Source organism: Rhineura floridana, chromosome 6 (genome assembly GCF_030035675.1).
Source record: "Rhineura floridana isolate rRhiFlo1 chromosome 6, rRhiFlo1.hap2, whole genome shotgun sequence".
NCBI classification, from domain to species: Eukaryota; Metazoa; Chordata; class Lepidosauria; order Squamata; family Rhineuridae; genus Rhineura; species Rhineura floridana.
In genome coordinates this window covers 108,692,568-108,712,551 of record NC_084485.1, presented here as the reverse complement: position 1 = coordinate 108,712,551, position 19,984 = coordinate 108,692,568, and the positions used below count along the sequence as shown (strand labels likewise).

General features: G+C 40.9%; 1 protein-coding gene across 10 annotated transcripts in view; it reads left to right on the top strand.

The window, feature by feature from the left end:
- Window positions 1–19,984, top strand: part of SLC44A5 (solute carrier family 44 member 5) — a 258,713-nt gene that overhangs the window by 137,894 nt on the left and 100,835 nt on the right. For all 10 annotated transcript variants that reach the window (XM_061633449.1, XM_061633447.1, XM_061633439.1 and 7 more), the window contains exon 2: window positions 6,458–6,506. Coding sequence is in view for 7 of the 10 variants with exons in the window: in XM_061633439.1 (XP_061489423.1) it covers window positions 6,458–6,506 (49 nt within the window). In the remaining 3 variants the exon portion in view is untranslated. The remainder of the gene's footprint in view (window positions 1–6,457; window positions 6,507–19,984) is intronic.

Below are 19,984 nucleotides of genomic sequence, written 5' to 3'. Positions count from 1 at the left end.
GCTAATTATATATATGGCCAGCATCAATTCTTGGGAATGTGATATCTAGGAAAATTTGTCCATGGTTGTGGAAATGGCTGTCAGAGGCAGCATGCTTCTGAAAACCAGTTGCCAGAAGCCTCAGGAGGGGAGAGTGTTCTTGCACTTGGGTCCTGCTTGCGGGCTTCCCCCAGGCACCTGGTTGGCCACTGTGAGAACAGGATGCTGGACTAGATGGGCCACTGGACTGATCCAGCAGGCTCTTCTTATGTTCTTATGTTCTTACCAGCCATAAGCATGATTAGTCTCTTCACAAAAGGGCAGAGCAATCCAAATGATGGGAAGCCAGGGGGGCAGTGGTAGAGGAGCCAGCAGAAAGCTCCGGGGCATCCACTTGCCACTTGGAAGCCTCCAGCCTGACTGAGTACCAGGTCCATTGGGAACAGTGCACGAGAGCTGGATGGAAAGAGACGGCTCCCACCAACAGGCCTACTAGGGAGTAAGAGGTTCCTGTAGGCCACCATTGTAATTTTTTTACTGTGCTGGCCCTTTAGCCTGTGGAATTATCATGAGGAACGGGACCTGGAGGAGCGATCTGATGGGGAATTGGAAGTTGTGTAAGTCCCCCCTGTGGCTCCTCCCCAGCCATGCTGTCAGAATAACCCATTTCTGAGCTCCCACCGGCTTTCCGTCCACTGGGCTGGCTGTCCCTGGTGGACCTCAGGCAGCACCAGTAGGGTCCTGGCGATACTGCAGCTCAGCCATGGTGGGGGGGTTTCTGCTGGCAGAGCGTGGTGAAGCCTGCTAGTGCCAAGAACCTGCCAGCTCAGCCGGGGGGGCGCTGCATCCAACTCCCCCCAGCCCAGTGGAAATATGAGTTGGATTGCACCCTAAGTTTTTAAGTATGTGCATCTGTGTGCAAAGACAAGTCAGCATTGTTTATGTATATAAACAGTTTGAGCTTGGAAGCCTGCTGTTCAAATATACCCTCCAAGTTGCAAGGGAACTTTAGGCAGCCTTTTATATTCCCCATCTTAGCTTCTTATCTGCAACATGAGAAGATAATACTGTAAATGACAAAGTTGCTGGATTATTATTATTATTATTATTATTATTATTATTATTTAAGCCATTTCTATACTGCTTAATATATATATAAATCTCTAAGACATATACAGAAGATAAAACAGCAAATATTATAAAAATATGCAATAAAACCACAATACAAATGCATGCATAATACAAATTATTATTGTTATTATTGTTGTTATTGTTATTGTTGTTGTTGTTGTTGTTATTATTATTATTATTATTTGTATCCTGCCCTTCCTCCCAGCAGGAGCCCAGGGCTGCAAACAAAGCGCTAAAACCACTATAAAACATCATAAAAACAGATCTTAAAATACATTAAAACAAAACAGCGTTAAAAACATTTTAAAAACTTTTTAAAGGGTTAAAAACATTATTAAAAACATATTAAGCAGTTCTAACACAGACGCAGACTGGGATAGGTCTCAACCTAAAAAGCTTATTGAAAGAGGAAAGTCTTCAAAAGGCGCCGAAAAAATAGCAGAGATGGCGCCTGCCTAATATTCAAAGGGAGGGAATTCCACAGGGTAGGTGCTGCTACACTAAAGGTCCATTTCCTATATTGTGTAGAACGAACCTCCTGATAAGATGGTATCTGCAGGAGGCCCCCACCTGCAGAGTGCAGTGATCGAATGGGTATAGGTAAGACGGTCTTTCAGGTATCCTGGTCCTAAGCTGTATAGGGCTTTGTCCTCCAAAAATAGAGCCTTGAACTTGGCCCGGTAGTTAGGGACGTTATACCAGAAATGAACTTTGTTAATCTCTTTACTGTAATTATTGCTTTAAATGCAAACAAAAGGTGTGTCACAAAAACTCCCATCAGCCCCAGCCAGCATGGCCACTGGATTGGGATGATGGGAGTTGTAGTTCAAAAAAGTAACTTTTCCAAGCTCTGCAAAAACTTTATATGTATAACTTTAGGTTTTTGAGATGGCCCACTGAACCCAATGCTGCTGTTCAGATATATCATGATTTGCATGCTTTAGCATTTGCAAAATAGAATTTGAACGTAATTCTTTAGAGCAGTCTAGTATGGTGAGAATATTACACGGATAGTGGCCAAGGAGAGTTAGGAGGCGACAACTTACCAGAAAAGATCCAGCTTGGGGGAGGGGGGATCAATTTAATTTTAATGGATGCTTTCCATAGAGTGATTAAACCAGTGCCAAATTAATTGGTGGAATATAATTTTCTACTGACATTTATATAATGACCTATGAACGTTAATAACAGTATTTCTTCCATTCCATCCTACAACATTGAGAAACCAAGACACAATTTTTGGAATCTGTGGATGGGAAATCCACAACACAATTATTCTGGAAATATTTGCATTAAAGACAGAACAACTGGTCCATTTTTAGGGGTTTTAATCCGATTGAATTCTTTAAGACTTTATCAGTTTTCTAGTTCTCTCATAGCTGCCCTCCCCAGTCCTAGCCTTCTTCTGATTTCTTGACTATTGTCCCATTTTGGTTAATAACTGTGCCATGGTATTGATAATCCTTGACAAGTTTAATGTCCTCGCTGTCAACTTTAAAGTTACATAAATCTTCTGTTGTCATTACTTTAGTCTTTTTGACGTTCAGCTGTAGTCCTGCTTTTGCATTTTCCTCTTTAACTTTCATCAGCATTCATTTCTTTTTTTTTTTTTTTTTCAATAATTTTTATTCAGATTTTCATAAAACATACAAGACAAAATCATAAAACATTCAAAGACAAAAAACAAAATCAAAAATAGTTAAACAAAAAGAAAAAAAGAAAAGAAGAAAAAAAAAAAACAAAAATAAAAAATAAAGAGTAAAATATTGACTTCCCATTTGTCAAAGATCAAATCAGTTATAAGTCTATAATATATAGCAATCCTGTCTCTTAAGTCATATTATAAAATCACTTTCCTCCAGTAGTTATCTTACTTAATCATCAAATCTCATAAACATTACTTTATTCTTTCCACAAAAAGTCAAAGAGAGGTTTCAATTCTTTAAGAAATATATCTATCAATTTTTTTTTCCAGATAAGCATATCGATTAATCCATCTCATTACTAATTATGATAATCTTATTGTCATAACCATAGTCAAAATAAACATTTCAATTAATCCATCACATCAGAATCTGTTAGGTTCAGTAATTTCAGTAGCCATTGTTCTATTATCTCTATTAGTTCCATTTTCCATCTTCCATCTTCAGTAGTCTTGTTAAGTCCAGTAATTTCAATATCCAATCTTCCATTATCAGTATTCCATAATAATCTTGCTGTCAAAGCCATAGTCATATAATAAGAGTCTGATGGGAATTACCTCTATCCCAAATATTTTCTTGCCATCCATTCTGAATAAGTTGCTGAAATACTGCTGTAAAATCATATCTCTGTTCTTTTTTTCAAAATACACTGGGTCATCTCTTAAAAGTTTTTCCATTGTCACATGGCTGCAGTTAATTCCATAGATTTTCTCTATATTGGGCTCCATCACATCATTCCAGTCCAGAAGATAATCCATGCCATTGATAACTTTATCTCTAGAATCTTCATTAATTTCTTCAGAGATAACATTAAGTTCCAAACAATAGATTTTATTTCTAAAGTCCATAGACTCCAAATCTTGTTCCTGTTCCACGTTTGTTCCAATCTCCGGGATCTCCTCTCTCACAGGGACCCCTATTCCAGTCTCCAGGGTCTCCTCTCTCACAGGGACCCCTATTCCAATCTCCGGGGTCTCCTCTCTCACAGGGACCCCTTCCAGGGTCACCTCTCTCACAGGGACCCTTATATCTTTAATCTCCTGCTTCATTTTACTCAATTCAATTTTCGTTATCTCAATCTCATTCATTATTCTCTGAAACATAGTTATTTCCAGATTCTCAGCCACTTTCTTAATTGCCATTTTAAAAGAAAAATATAGGAAAACCACTTCTTATTTCAGCAACAATTGGGTTAATACTCCAAACTTGGTGACATCACAGTATAAACAGAGCAGACAGCCTTATCTCTCCAATAGTTAAGTAAACAAAATGCAGTTCCCAGGATCGAAGCAATTAATGGCAATCGTCAAGAAACAGATTCGTCAAAATAAAATAGACCAAAAAGAGAGTAGTCTCAAAACAGTATAATATTTTTCAAAATAAAAATCTGGAATAGAAATCCCTCTTCTGTGTGTATCTTTAGAATGCAAATCCAGGACAGCTTTTTGCAACAAAAACAGAGATAAGCTATTAATTAGTGCGTAGCAGAGAGAAGTTACGGCTCCCCAGTGAGATGTCAAAAACCGATCAATCTGGCAAATCTCTTTTAAACAGCAACAATTTAAGTCAAGTAAAAGAAAAATATAGAAAGAAGGGTGCTTGCCTGTTAGTGCGTTCTCTCTTAGAAGATAAGATGAACGTTCGCTTTAACAGATAGAGCTTGCTGTTGAAAATCCGTCCCACCTTCGTCGGCTGGACCTCGTCCCATAAATTAATGAGATCTGGTCGTCCCAACAAAAATAGGCTTTGAGGTTAATCTCTTCGTTTCTCCCTACCCGGGAGAAGTTTAATCAGTCAAAAAAAAAAGAAAAAACTGACTGATATATCTGAATAAGCTTCTTTTGAGGCAGGAGCCCGTCTCAAAAGCAGGCACAGGCTAAGTCACCCTTCCCGGAAGTCTCATCAGCATTCATTTCAAATCATTACTGGTTTCTGCTAGTAGTATGGTATCATCTGCATATCTTAAATTATTGATATTTGTCCCTCCAGTTTTCACACCTCCTTCATCTTGGTTCAATCCCGCTTTTCATATGATATGTTCTGCTTATAGATTAAACAAATAGGGTGATAAAATACACCCGTCTCACACCCTTTCCAATTGGGATCCAATCAGTTTCTCCATATTCTGTCCTTACTGTAGCCTCTTGTCCTGAGTATAGGTTGTGCATCAGAACAATCAGATGCTGTGGCACCCCCATTTCTTTTAAAGCGTTCCATAGTTTTTCATGATCTACACAATCAAAGGAGTTGCTGCAATCTATAAAGTACAGGGTGATTTTCTTCTGAATTTCCTTGGTGCATTTCATATGAAAGACCAACCCAAATTGTGTTTGCATTTTGACAAATTTGTAAGGCAGTCCAATATCTCAGAGAGGAGGTCAGGTCTCCTGCTCCCCTGGTGCATTCACTATAGCTGCCCAATTTCCCTGCTTTTTAAAGTCTGATAAAAATATCTGTGGGCTATAGGTACATAGGTACAAGGTTTTTTTTGCCTATTAGTGAATTTCCCTGCTTTTTAATCCGGGAGGTAAGAAATGGGATCCTGTGCAAGCTTGCTGAGAATGGATTGATCATTTGCATGCTTATTGATTTCAGTGGGATTTACTCCCGTGCAATCATGCTTAGGATAGGTGAAACTGACCACAGGGGATGGGGAGGGGGGGAGGGGAGGGGAGGGGAGGACTGGGATGGGAGCAGGCAGGAGGGGGAGGGGAGGAGAAGGACAGGTTTGATCATTTGCATGTTTATTGAGTTCAGTGCGATTTACTCCCATGCAATCATGCTTAGGATAGGTAAAACTGACCGGGGGAGAGGGAGGGAGGGCTGGAGTGGGCAGGGGAGGAGGAAGAAGGAAGAGGGGGAGGAGAGGGGAAGGAGGGGAAAAACAGGTTCTGATCATTTGCATTCTTATTGAGTTCTATGGGATTTACTTCTATGCGATCATGGATAGGATAGGAAAAACTGACTATGGGGAGGAGGAGGGGAAAGGAGAAAGAGCTTATTGGAGGGGGGAAAGGAAGGGGAGGGGAGGGCAGGTTTGATCATTTGCATGCTTATAGAGTTCAGTGGTATTTATTTCCATGCAATCATGCTTAAGATAGGTAAAACTCACCATGGGGAGGAGCAAGGGGATGGGGAGGAGGAAGGGGATTGGAAGGGGATGGGGAGGGGCAAAGAAAGGGGAAGGGAAGGGGCAAGAGGGAGGTTTTTCCCCTCTCTTTTTAGACTTTGAACTCTTTATTCTCTCTGACTGCTTTGTGTATCGCCATGAAAATTGAGAGGGTTGTTAAGCAAGTGTTTCTGAGTTCAGGACTATAAGTTTTGTAAGGTTTTGTTTTGAAATGAGCTTATGGGAAGCATCAGAATGGCATGGGGGTATTTTCAATTTAACATTGCGGCTTAATGGAGTAGACGCAATTGTACCAGTCACAGCTGCAATGGTGGTAATGTTACAGCTTCACATACTTTCTCTTCCTTAAATTAAACTTGAATTGCTTATGCAAGCTATCCTGTGAACCAAATTAAGCAATATATTAGTGAGGTTTCTCATAAGAATTAATATAGGACAAATTGGCTACAGATATTCCTGACTTTCTATTTTGTTTACAATGATATATTTTTATAATATTCTTTTTTAAATGCAGGTGAACCAAGGAGATTTGACCCAAAGTTCAGAGGACCTATTCACAACAGGTAAATACGTTTGATTTAGTATATTAAACTCTACATTGTTTTTCTGTGAGCAGAAGAAAAAGACAGACTTAACTGAAAAATTGTATCAATTTTTGTTTGTATCATGTTATAGTATGGTGGGGTTGAGGATGATCTTTTTTCTCTTTCAATTTATTAATTAAAAAGGAGAAGAGAGAGATACTAGGAGGCTTCATGTTTCTCTTGCTATAGGAGTGCTTATATAAATGGCATGTCCATGGAGGGTTATTTACCTCCCTCTAATTATGATGTTTAGGAGCTCTTACTTTGTGAAGTCCAACTATTGATCTGGTTTGCATATTATGGTAAGCCAAACTATGACTTGGTGGAGTTGCATGCGCTTGCAGAATCCTGGAAAGGAGCTTTCAGCTGCTTTGCTTCCCCATGGTCCTTTTAGCTGCCACATTGAGCTAAGCCAAGGTTTGGCTGAGGATGTCATCTGAACCCAGGCTTGTGGTTAAGCTGTCTCCAGATTAAACACAAACTTGTGGTTAGTCTGGAGAGAACTTAACTATAAGCATGGGTTCAGATGGCTTCCTAAGCCAAACCTTGGCTAAACTCAGCATGGTGCAACAACAGAAAGTCTGCATCTGTGTTGGAATAATTTTTAAAGATGTTTTAAAGATGTTTTTAATGTTTTATTGCTTGTTTTCTGCTCTGAGCTCCAGCTAGGAGGAAGAGTGGGTTATAAATTTAATAAATAAATAACAAAAATAACCAGAGAGGAGCTTGCACACTCATGCAGTCCCATTAAGCTATATATTGGCATAGCATGATGTGATTCACTAGGCCATTGTATAGGGAATGTCACTGCCCCTGCTCCACACTCTGGCAGTTGCTGGCTACAAGTGCATACAATATTGTGTGGTTTCTGAATGCCACAGTGGAGGCTGAAGAATTCTGGTGGGACTCAGAACTCAGAGCAGAGATTAATTATTTATAACTGCAATTGAGCATGAACATGGATTAATACAAAATACCATAAGGAAGGGAACGTCATTGTTGACATCCTTTGAAGTTCAAGTGTGTTGCAATTTTATTATAAGAAATGTGTAGCTATATGCCAGATAGCACTGACTGACCAAGAAAGAGATCTTGGAGTCATGTTGGGTAGTCCAATAAAAAGATGGCCTCATTTTTTTAACAAAGGATTATGTAGCATTTGCACCACTTAGTATCGCTTTCACATTAATGACAAGTTTGGTAGTGACGTTTTTTACCTGTTCTAGAAATAGCATGCTCACATTTTCCACCATGGGAGATGCTATATCCCCAAAAGAAGAGCTTCAGTATCCCTTTCATGCTGTTGTTGTCTAGCAATACTCATAAAGAATATATATAAATATATATCTTACAGTATATTTGTACATTAGCAGTGGATGAAGGTGCTCTGTTTTGTTAATCACCTGTTTTGTTAATTAATTAATTAATTAATTAATTAATTAATTAAGTATATTTGTATGCTGCTTTTCATCACCAGATGACCTCAAAGCGGCTTACATAGCAAGAACAAATCAATATAATAAAAACAATTCAGAAAATAATAATAAAAACTATAACAGTATCAATAAATAACACCACAAAATATCACAAAACAGGCTGAAATCTCAAATCAATCTAGTCTGCATTAACTTCATTAACGTGTCTGATTAACGTGATGTTAATCACGTGTGTGTGAGTGTGAGAGAGAGACAGACAGACAGACAAACAGACAGAGAGGTCTTCTTCAGAGGCCCATGTTGGATTGCCACTGCCAAATAAGGTGCAACAGTTGCCTACTGGGATAGAGGATATTTTGAGTGGTGATGCCTCAATTATGGCATGACCTCCTTAGAAAGGCTCACCTGGTGTCCACATTATAGCCCTCTCAAAAACAGTGTGGTGTAATGGTTAGTGTGTTGGACTTTGACCTGGGAGATTAGGGTTCAAATCCCTACTCAGCAATGAAGCTCACTTGGTGGCCTTGGGCCAGTCACTGTCTTCAGCCTAACCTATGTCACAGGGTTGTTGTGAGGATAAAATGGAGAGGGAGGAAAACAAACCACTTTGAGCTCCTTTGAGGAAAGGTGGTATATAAATGTAATAAATAAATAAATACCTTTCCACACACAACCCAGACATTCTAAATTCATCTTTTAATGCTGTTTTATATGGTTTGCTGCTGGTGGCTTATCTCTATTTTTTACTGTGATTGCTTGCTACCTTTTAAAAATATTTGTGACTTGTAAATTGTTCATCACAAATAATGTGATAGGTGGTATACAAATGGTGTAAATGGTATAGTATTTACAAATGGTGTAAATAAAAAAAAAACCCATAGGGATTGGTATCATTAGAAGGAGTACTGCTCAAAGAACCATCTCAAACACTATCTTAGTTCTGCCCCCACTCAATCACCTCTAACCTGGCCCATGCCAGTCCCTGCTAAGCAGGCTAGTCCCTCTGGCTATACTCTGTGAGCCATTCACTGGAACAACTTATATCTGCACAAAAACTTGCAAATCTTCAGTCACTTATAAGGTCTTAACAGCAGAACAAAGATTCTCAACATTATAGAAAAAAGAACCCTGGACTGTTTTGGAGGTGCAGTGAATAGTAATCAATGGAACATCAAAACCTCCTGAAATTAGGCAGCCACCATAGACGTCCATATTTGTCAGTACCCTGGGCACTAGTATGTCATTATACGTCAATCAATAATAATATACTCCCAGTGAGTCACGATGTTATAGGCGCCACCAGCATAACATATGTCATTCTCTTTCCTGACTCCTAACTGAGCAGGGCAGAGGGAGGTGTCTCAACTGGCCCACAGGAGAGAAGATACAAGCAAGCCAGCTTTCAGAGAGCGAGCAAACAGGGAGAGCAAACAGGAGGTTAACAAAGGAGTTTGGCAGGGGAGGTCAAGGAGGAGGACCCTAAAAACAAATAAAAATAAAAATTACTAATTCTTCTTGTATGATGCACCGCATACCAGTGGGACTTTCAAGTTTACCCTGAAGTAGGACAGTACAAAGCACTCCAAAACAAGTAGTTAGAAAGAAACAAAAGGTAGAAGAGAGTATGAACAGGAAGGATACTCCAGTGATTGTGACCTGCAGAGTGTGTGCCATGTTTGTTTTCTTGCCTGAGAACAACATGGCATACACGTGCAACAAGTGCAAGCTCGTGGCATTGTTGGAAGAAGAAGTGAGAGGCCTGGAACGGTGGGTGGCCACACTGAGGACTATAAGAGAAGATGAAGAGTTCCTAGACAAAATGCTGGAACAACAGATTATAAAGCAGTCACTCTGTAAGCACCTTGAAAACAATGTAGTGATTACTAGAAGCCAACATGGATTTATGAAGAACAAATCCTGCCAAACTAATCTTATCTCATTTTTTGATCAGGTAACCTCCCTTGTAGACTGTGGAAATGCTGTGGACATAATATATCTTGACTTCAGCAAAGCTTTTGACAAAGTGCCCCATGATATTCTGAATAGCAAACTAGCTAAATGTGGGCTGGATGGATCAACTATCCGGTGGATCCACAGTTGGCTCCAGAATTGTACTCAAAGAGTGTCTATCAATGGTTCCTTCTCAAACTGGGTGGAAGTAATGAGTGGGGTACCATAGAGCTCAGTCCTGGGCCCAGTGCTCTTCAACATTTTTATTAATGACTTGGATGAGGAGGTACAGAGCATGCTTATCAAGTTTGCAGATGATACAAAATTGGGGGGCACAGCTAATACTGTGGAAGACAGAAACAAAATTCCAAGAGAACTTGATAGGCTGGAGGATTGGGCTGAAAACAACAGAATGAAATTCAACAGGGAGAAATGCAAAGTTGTACACTTAGGAAAAAGAAACCAAATGCACAGTTATAAGATGGGGATACTTGGCTCAGCAATATGACGTGTGAGAAGGACCTTGCAATTGTCGTTGATCACAAGCTGAATATGAGCCAACAGTGCGATGTGGCTGCAAAAAAGGCAAATGCTATATTAGGCTGCATTAACAGAAGTATAGTTTCCAAATCGGGTGAAGAATTAGTTCTCCTCTATTCATGGGGCTCAAGTGCAGGAAGCCAGATTTCGACTGAACATCAGGAAAACTTCCTAACTGTTAAAGCTGTAACACAGTGGAACCAATTACCTAGAGAGGTAGTGGGCTCTCCAACACTGGAGGCATTCATGAGGCAGTTGGACAGCCATCTGTCGGGAATGCTTTGATTTGGATTCCTGCATTGAGCAGGGAGTTGGACTTGATGGCCTTATAGGCCCTTCCAGTTCTACTATTCTATGATTCTATGATTCATTAATGACCATAACAAATTTCCATATATTCGAATGTAGGAAAAAATAATGGCTTTTCAGATGTAGAATTTTTTTAAAGTATCTTTATCTGTTATTACTCCCAGAACTTTGACTAATCTAAGTCCTCTTCAGGCATTCATAGCATTCATAGTGAAAGGGAAAAAGGGATCGCAGTTGCTAGCTTCCCCGCCTCTGTTGTATCTTTGCTGCCTGGCCCCCCATTGATTCGATTAGTGCATAATTTTTCTTTCTGCGGGATACTGAACACATAGCCCTCCTCAGGTGTTCGTAGCTCACTTGCTGGACCTGCCACCTCCCCCACCTCTCTCTCACACACACTCACACACAAAGAGAGCTATGGTGCGTTAAGGATCCTGCAGGGAGAAAGTGATTATGTAGTAATCTCATCAAGCTGTTTTTGCTGAAACTTTTATTTTGCTGAAAGCTATTATTGCAGCTTTACATACACAAATGTCTAGCATCTTTCTGTCACAGTAGAACCACTGCTGTGTGTAGCAGTCCAAAAAGTGTGACATTCAAAATAAAATATAGGCGAAAAATTAGAAAATGTACAGTAAGTACTAACTGGAGGACGACTGTGCCTAATGATGGTATGATTAAAATGTCATCATCATAGTTTCTGCTTCTCATTCTATTAGTTATGCAATTTATAACTCTCATTTAAAAAGAAAAGAGAAAAAAATGTTACTGAATAATTGCAGTGTGCTAGTTTTCTTCCTATAGCTTCTTCATGTGAGATATTCTTTGTTAAACATTGCACTGTTTAACATGAACTATTTTTTGAAAAAAGAAATTGTGCTTCAATTGAGTTAGCATAAACCTTGGTGGGCACAGCAATCCATCTTGTTGGAGGCTGACAGGAGTGGAGTTGGTGGAGGTGGAGCTGGCTGCCATTCAAGCCCTCTGGGAGGGAAGGAAGCTGCCTGCACTGGCAGGGCATGGTGGAAGGAAGCAAAACATGTTTTTTCCCGGCACACCTTTTCCCAGCGTACCAGCTGCCAGAATGGGGGGCCACAGGAGAGAGTTGAATGGGACCTGGTTGTAGCCCAAGTCCCCCCTTTAGCCCCTCCCCAACATGCCCCCAGTATGCCCCTTTTGGGGCTTTCTGCCAGCGTCCGCTGACTTCTACACCAGGCTGGGCTTCTCCAGTGTATCCCTGGCTGAGCCAGGTTGGACCAGCTCCACCGTGGCTACGCCGGGAGGAGGGGGGGCTTCTGCTGGCATAGCCTGGCTGAGCCAGGACACAGTCAGCACAGCCAGGGATCTGCGGTATCCACTTCCCCTCAGCCCAGCATATATATGACTTGGATTGTGCCCTTAGTTACTGAAAGGGCTTAATGTTTGTTAGGTATCTTAAGGGAAACATAATGCCGTCCTTATAATAGTACTGATTAATGCCAGATCAAGGAAGGATCCGAATTAAATGTTGGGGGCATATCTGAATCAGAGCACTGGTCAGTGTTCATTAAAATGGCAAGCTTCTGGGCTTTATGTACGTTTATGAAGATAAAGCTTAAAAAGATGAAAACAGCTTGCAAATATATCTTCACTGTTTTTTATTAAATAGCATGAGTACTTTTTAAGTCCTTAAAATAAATATATAAACCTGTCCAGGGATGGCTGCCTGTGGTCAAGATGAAAGGGTTTTTTTTATTGTCTTGTTCTCATTTCCTCTTTCCCCGTCTAGAAAGTTTTCCCTAGCTGCTTATTCTGTTTTTTATGGATTGAGGCTAAGCACACTCTTAGCAACTGCACTGCCCATGACTTCCAGTCTCAAGTTCATTAAAGCCATATGCCATCTTCACATCCAGGATGGCCTACAACTGTAAAGCTAAGAATGTGCAGAGCAGATTTTAAGAGCACACACAATTATATTTTTATCTGCCTTAAAAATTGGCCCAAATAAACACTTTGGGTCTATGCAGTCTTTGTGCTTCTAGGCCAGTGTTTCCCAAAGTGTGGTACGCGTACCCCTGGTGGTATGTGAAGGGTTTCAAGGGGTATGCGGCCGAATGTTTTTTTTTTTACTTTATCAAAACCGAATAAAGCTGTTAAGTATCTTCTCCCCTTCCCCACATCGTATTTGTGTGATGTAGGATTCTCTGCACTTGTGAACATCAAAAAAAAAAAAAACCGAATTATTGATGTGGAGTCCCATCTTCATCTTAAGATCACAAATATTGAACCAGATATCGCCGCACTAATATCTGGTCACAAGCAGTTCCATCCCTCCCATTAAACAGTTGTTTTGTATTGACAATTTTAATACCAAAAAAGTATTACTCTTTATTTCCAGAATATTTTTTTTGAATAATAGTTATTTTAATTATTAGTATATGAATTATTTCTATATTTTTGAATATATATTTTTGTTACATAAATATTATTTCTATTATTAAAATGTTTATTACTTACTTTGTATTTATTTTTTTACAAACATTTCATATAAAATTTTAGGAATTACGAATGTGTTATAACACCTTACCCCTCTCCCAATTATTTTTGTGAAAGTTGGGTACGCCGGTAAAATTAATGTCTCATTGACGGTCATTGACGGTCTCAGGGAAGAAGAGCATCCAGCTGAGGAAGAGGGAAACGATCCCTTAGAAGGGACCCATTCCTTGGGGGATGAGCAGCTATCCTCTCGTGCCGAGGATATATCTCCAGGGGGTGGAGAGATCCTTGTAGTGGGTGATTTGATCATTAGGAACATAGACAGTGGGGTGTGTGATGGGCGTGTAGACCACAAGGTGTTTTGCCTGCCTGGTGCGAAGGTTGCGGATATCGCCCGTCGTTTAGATAGTTTGGTAGACAGTGCTGGGGAGGAGTCAGTGATCGTGGTGCACGGTGGCACCAATGACATGGGGAAATGCAGCCGTGAGGTCCTGGAACCAAAATTTAGGTTGCTAGGTAGGATGCTGAAAGCCAGGACCTCCAAGGTGGCTTTCTCTGAAATGCTACTGGTTCCACGCGCAGGACCAGCCAGACAGGACCAGCTTTGCAGTCTCAATGTGTGGATGAGATGATGGTGTCGGGTGGAAGGGTTTGGATTTGTTAGGCACTGGGGAACATTTTGGGACAAGCCAGGCCTGTACAAAAGGGACGGGCTCCACTTGAACCAGAATGGAACCAGACTGCTGGCACTTAAAATTAAAAAGGTGGCAGAGCAGCTTTTAAACTGACTGAGGGGGGAAACCCGACTGGAGCTGAGGAAGGTCCGGTTCGGAATAAACCTCCCCCCTGGGATAAAAACCAAAGAAATGATGAAATTTTAAAAGGGGTAGGCCTAGAAGTAGGCATTGTGAGAGCAGGGGCACAGGATATAAATTCAGAAGAGCAAAATTACCACAGGCCAAACCACAAGTGCCAAAGACACTTGAAGAGAGACACTGCTTACAAGTGCCTGTACGCTAATGCTAGGAGCCTCCGAACCAAGATGGGAGAACTGGAGTGCTTTGTCTTAGAGGAGAGCATTGATATAGTGAGCATAACGGAGACCTGGTGGAATGGAGAAAACCAGTGGGATACGGTTATCCCTGGATATAAACTATATCGGAAGGACAGGGAAGGACGTATTGGTGGCGGAGTCGCTCTGTACGTGAAAGAAGGCATTGAATCCAGCAAGCTCAAAACCCCAAAAGAGGCGGACTCCTCCACAGAATCGTTGTGGGTGGTGATACCATGCCCCAGGAGGGATTTAATACTGGGAACGATCTATCGTCCCCCTGATCAAAATGCTCAGGGAGACCTGGAGATGAGATATGAAATTGAGGAAGCATCCAAACTAGGAAATGTGGTAGTAATGGGTGACTTCAACTACCCAGACATAGACTGGCTGCATATGTGTTCCAGTCATGACAAAGAAGCAAAATTTCTAGATATTCTTTTATTTTATTTTTTATTTATTTTATTCAGCTTATATCCCGCCCGACTAGCAAACAGCTCTCTGGGCGGCAAACATAGAAACATATACAATAATAAAATTACAAGATCAATATAACAAATATAAAAGTACATCATCTAAAATACCAATTACAACATTTACATAAATAACTTAGATTAAAATGCCTCAGAGAAGAGAAAGGTTTTAACCTGGCGCCGAAAAGATAATAGTGTCGGCGCCAGGCGTACCTCCTCGGGGAGACTATTCCACAATTCGGGGGCCACCACTGAGAAGGCCCTAGATCTTGTTACTACCCTCCGGGCCTCCCTATGGGTCGGGACCTGGAGGAGGGCCTTCGTAGTAGACCGTAGTGTACGAGCCGGTTCATAACGGGAGAGGCGTTCCTGCAGGTATCGTGGTCCCGCGCCGTATAAGGCTTTATAGGTTAATACCAACACTTTGAATCTGGCCCGGTAGCATATTGGAAGCCAGTGCAGGCGAGCCAGAACAGGTGTTATATGCTCAGACCGCTTAGTTCTTGTTAGCAGTCTGGCCGCCGTATTTTGCACTAGCTGTAGCTTCCGAACCGTCATCAGAGGTAGCCCTACGTAGAGCGCGTTGCAGTAGTCCAAACGTGAGGTTACCAGAGCATGACTATTCTTAATGACTATTCCCTAGACCAGTTGGTCATGGAACCGACCAGAGGGATGGCAACCCTGGACTTAATCCTCAGTGGGGACCGGGACCTGGTGCAAGATGTAAGTGTTGTTGAACCGATTGGGAGCAGTGACCATAGTGCTATTAAATTAAACATACATGTAAATGGCCAATTGCCAAGAAAATCCAACACGGTCACATTTGACTTCAAAAGAGGAAACTTCACAAAAATGAGGGGATTGGTAAAAAGAAAGCTGAAAAACAAAGTCCAGAGGGTCACATCACTCGAAAATGCTTGGAAGTTGTTTAAAAACACTATATTAGAAGCTCAACTGGAGTGCATACCGCAGATCAGAAAAGGTACCACCAGGGCCAAGAAGATGCCAGCATGGTTAACGAGCAAAGTCAAGGAAGCTCTTAGAGGCAAAAAGTCTTCCTTCAGAAAATGGAAGTCTTGTCCGAATGAAGAAAATAAAAAAGAACACAAACTCTGGCAAAATAAATGCAAGAAGACAATAAGGGATGCTAAAAAAGAATTTGAGGAGCACATTGCTAAGAACATAAAAGCCAACAACAAAAAATTCTATAAATACATTCAAAGCAGGAGACCATCTAGGGAGGCGATTGGACCCTTGGATGATAAGGGAGTCAAAGAACGATAAGGAGATTGCAGAGAAGCTAAATGAATTCTTTGCATCTGTCTTCACAATGGAAGATATAGGGCAGATCCCTGACCCTGAACTAGCATTTGCAGGAAGGGATTCTGAAGAACTGAAACAAATAGTGGTAATGAGAGAGGAAGTTCTAGGCTTAATGGACAATATAAAAACTGACAAATCACCAGGCCCGGATGGCATCCACCCAAGAGTTCTCAAAGAACTCAAATATGAAATTGCTGATCTGCTAACTAAAATATGTAACTTGTCCCTTGGGTCCTCCTCCGTGCCTGAGGACTGGAAAGTGGCAAATGTAACGCCAATCTTCAAAAAGGGATCCAGAGGGGATCCCGGAAATTACAGGCCAGTTAGCTTAACTTCTGTCCCTGGAAAACTGGTAGAAAGTATTATTAAAGCTAGATTAACTAAGCACATAGAAGAACAAGCCTTGCTGAAGCAGAGCCAGCATGGCTTTTGCAAGGGAAAGTCCTGTCTCAGTAACCTATTAGAATTCTTTGAGAGTGTCAACAAGCATATAGATAGAGGTGATCCAGTGGACATAGTGTACTGAGACTTTCAAAAAGCGTTTGACAAGGTACCTCATCAAAGACTTCTGAGGAAGCTTAGCAGTCATGGAATAAGAGGAGAGGTCCTCTTGTGGATAAGGAATTGGTTGAGAAGCAGAAAGCAGAGAGTAGGAATAAACGGACAGTTCTCCCAATGGAGGGCTGTAGAAAGTGGAGACCCTCAAGGATCGGTATTGGGACCTGTACTTTTCAACTTGTTCATTAATGACCTAGAATTAGGAGTGAGCAGTGAAGTGGCCAAGTTTGCTGACGACACGAAATTGTTCAGGGTTGTTAAAACAAAAAGGGATTGCGAAGAGCTCCAAAAAGACCTCTCCAAACTGAGTGAATGGGCGGAAAAATGGCAAATGCAATTCAATATAAACAAGTGTAAAATTATGCATATTGGAGCAAAAAATCTGAATTTCACATATACGCTCATGGGGTCTGAACTGGCGGTGACCGACCAAGAGAGAGACCTCGGGGTTGTAGTGTACAGCACAATGAAAATGTCGACCCAGTGTGCGGCAGCTGTGAAAAAGGCAAATTCCATGCTAGCGATAATTCGGAAAGGTATTGAAAATAAAAACAGCCGATATCATAATGCCGTTGTATAAATCTGTGGTGCGGCCACATTTGGAATACTGTGTACAGTTCTGGTCGCCTCATCTCAAAAAGGATATTATAGAGTTGGAAAAGGTTCAGAAGAGGAAAACCAGAATGATCAAGGGGATGGAGCAACTCCCTTATGAGGAAAGGTTGAGCATTTGGGGCTTTTTAGTTTAGAGAAAAGGCAGGTCAGAGGAGACATGATAGAAGTGTATAAAATTATGCATGGCATTGAGAAAGTGGATAGAGAAAAGTTCTTCTCCCTCTCTCATAATACTAGAACTCGTGGACATTCAAAGAAGCTGAATGTTGGAAGATTCAGGACAGACAAAAGGAAGTACTTCTTTACTCAGCGCATAGTTAAACTATGGAATTTGCTCCCACAAGATGCAGTAATGGCCACCAGCTTGGATGGCTTTAAAAGAAGATTAGACATATTCATGGAGGACAGGGCTATCAATGGCTACTAGCCGTGATGGCTGTGCTCTGCCACCCTAGTCAGAGGCAGCATGCTTCTGAAAACCAGTTGCCAGAAGCCTCAGGAGGGGAGAGTGTTCTTGCACTCGGGTCCTGCTTGCGGGCTTCCCCCAGGCACCTGGTTGGCCACTGTGAGAACAGGATGCTGGACTAGATGGGCCACTGGCCTGATCCAGCAGGCTCTTCTTATGTTCTTATGTTCTTAAAGGGGTATGTGCATGTTGAAAGCTTGGGAAACACTGTTCTAGGCCATTTCTGTGAAAGACCTTTTACATTTTATTTACTTATTGAAGGAGGTGTGTGTGATTCATATGTAGACTCAAATGAGTTCTCAAAAGTAGAGGGAAAAAATCAAAATGGAAGAAATATCCATGGAAAATGGAAGAAATATTAAAACAAAGGGTGAAAAATAGTCAGAATGTAACTCTGCAAAATAGCTTAAAGTTAGAGTACTAAGGAATACCGATCTTCATTTGCAATGTGCGCTCTTTCACCTTTTCTGCTCTTACACTCCCACCATCTCTTCCGGCTCATTTATTCTACCAGTGACTTCAATGTTAATAATATTCTTTCTTCTTGTGGATTTACCTTTTGTGGAGGTTTCAGCTTGGCTTGTGAAGCTGAGTGAACCTCCTGATATTCCACCAGTTCTACATGTTGTTGTTGTTATGTGCCTTCAAGTCGATCACAACTTATGGCCAGGGCTGTGGAGTCGGAGTTTTGGAGTCGGAGTCGGAAGCAATTTTGGGTGGAGTCGGAGTCGGTAGAAATGTACTGACTCCGACTTCAAAATAAAATTAATATTTTAATATTAATATTAATATTAGTTTATTAATATGAATACATTAATATACATTTGCCATTTATGAAGGAGTCAGTCAGAGTCAGAGAGTAGAAAAATTTGCCATTTATGAAGGAGTCGGAGTCGAACAGTAGAAAAATAGAGGAGTCGGAGTCGAAGGGTTGACATACCGACTCCACAGCCCTGCTTATGGTGACCCTATGAATCAGCGACCTCCAAGAGCATCTGTCATGAACCACTCTGTTCAGATCTTTAAGTTCAAGTCTGTGGCTTCCTTTATGGAATCAATCCATCTCTTGTTTGGCCTTCCTCTTTTTCTACTCCCTTCTTCCCAGCATTATTGTCTTTTTTAGTGAATCCTGTCTTCTCATGATGTGTCCAAAGTATGATAACCTCAGTTTCATCATTTTAGCTTCTAGTGATAGTTCCGGTTTAATTTGTTCTAACACCCAATTATTTCCTTTTCTGCAGTCCATGGTATGTCCATGGTATATTGTTTTTAAGTTGTTGATATATGTTTTTACTTGTATATTGGATGTTTTTATGTTGTGCACCACCCAGAGAGCTACGGCTATTGGGCGGTATAGAAATATAATTAATAAATAATAAATAAATAATGCGCAAAGCTGTCCTACAACACCACTTTTCAAAGGAGTTGATTTTTCTCTTAGCCGCTTTTTTCACTGTCCAACTTTCACATCCATACATAGAGATGGGAATACCATGGTCTGAATAATCCTGACTTTAGTGTTCAGTGATGCATCTTTGCATTTGAGGACCTTTTCTAGTTCTCTCATAGCTGCCCTCCCCAGTCCTAGCCTCCTTCTGATTTCTTCACTGTTGTCTCCATTTTGGTTAATAACTGTGCCATGGTATTGATAATCCTTCACAGGTTTAATATCCTCGTTGTCAACTTTGAAGTTACATAAATCTTCTGTTGTTATTACTTTAGTCTTTTTGACGTTCAGCTGTAGTCCTGCTTTTGTGCTTTCCTCTTTAACTTTCATCAGCGTTCATTTCAAATCATTACTGGTTTGTGCTAGTAGTATGGTATTGTCTGCTTATCTTAAATTATTGATATTTCTCCCTCGAATTTTCACACCTCCTTCATCTTGGTCCAATCCCGCTTTTCATCTGATATGTTCTGCTCATAGATTAAACAAGTAGGGTGATAAAATACACCTCTGTCTTACACCCTTTCCAATTGGGAACCAGTTGGCTTCTCCATATTCTGTCCTTACAGTAGCCTCTTGTCCAGAGTATAGGTTGTGCATCAGAACAATCAGATGCTGTGGCACCCCCATTTCTTTTAAAGCATTCCATAGTTTTTCGTGATCTACACAATCAAAGGCTTTGCTGTAATCTATAAAGTACAGGGTGGTTTCCTTCTGAAATTCCTTGGTCCGTTCCATTATCCAACGTATGTTTGCGATATGATCTCTGGTACCTCTTCCCTTTCTAAATCCAGCTTGGACATCTGGCATTTCTTGC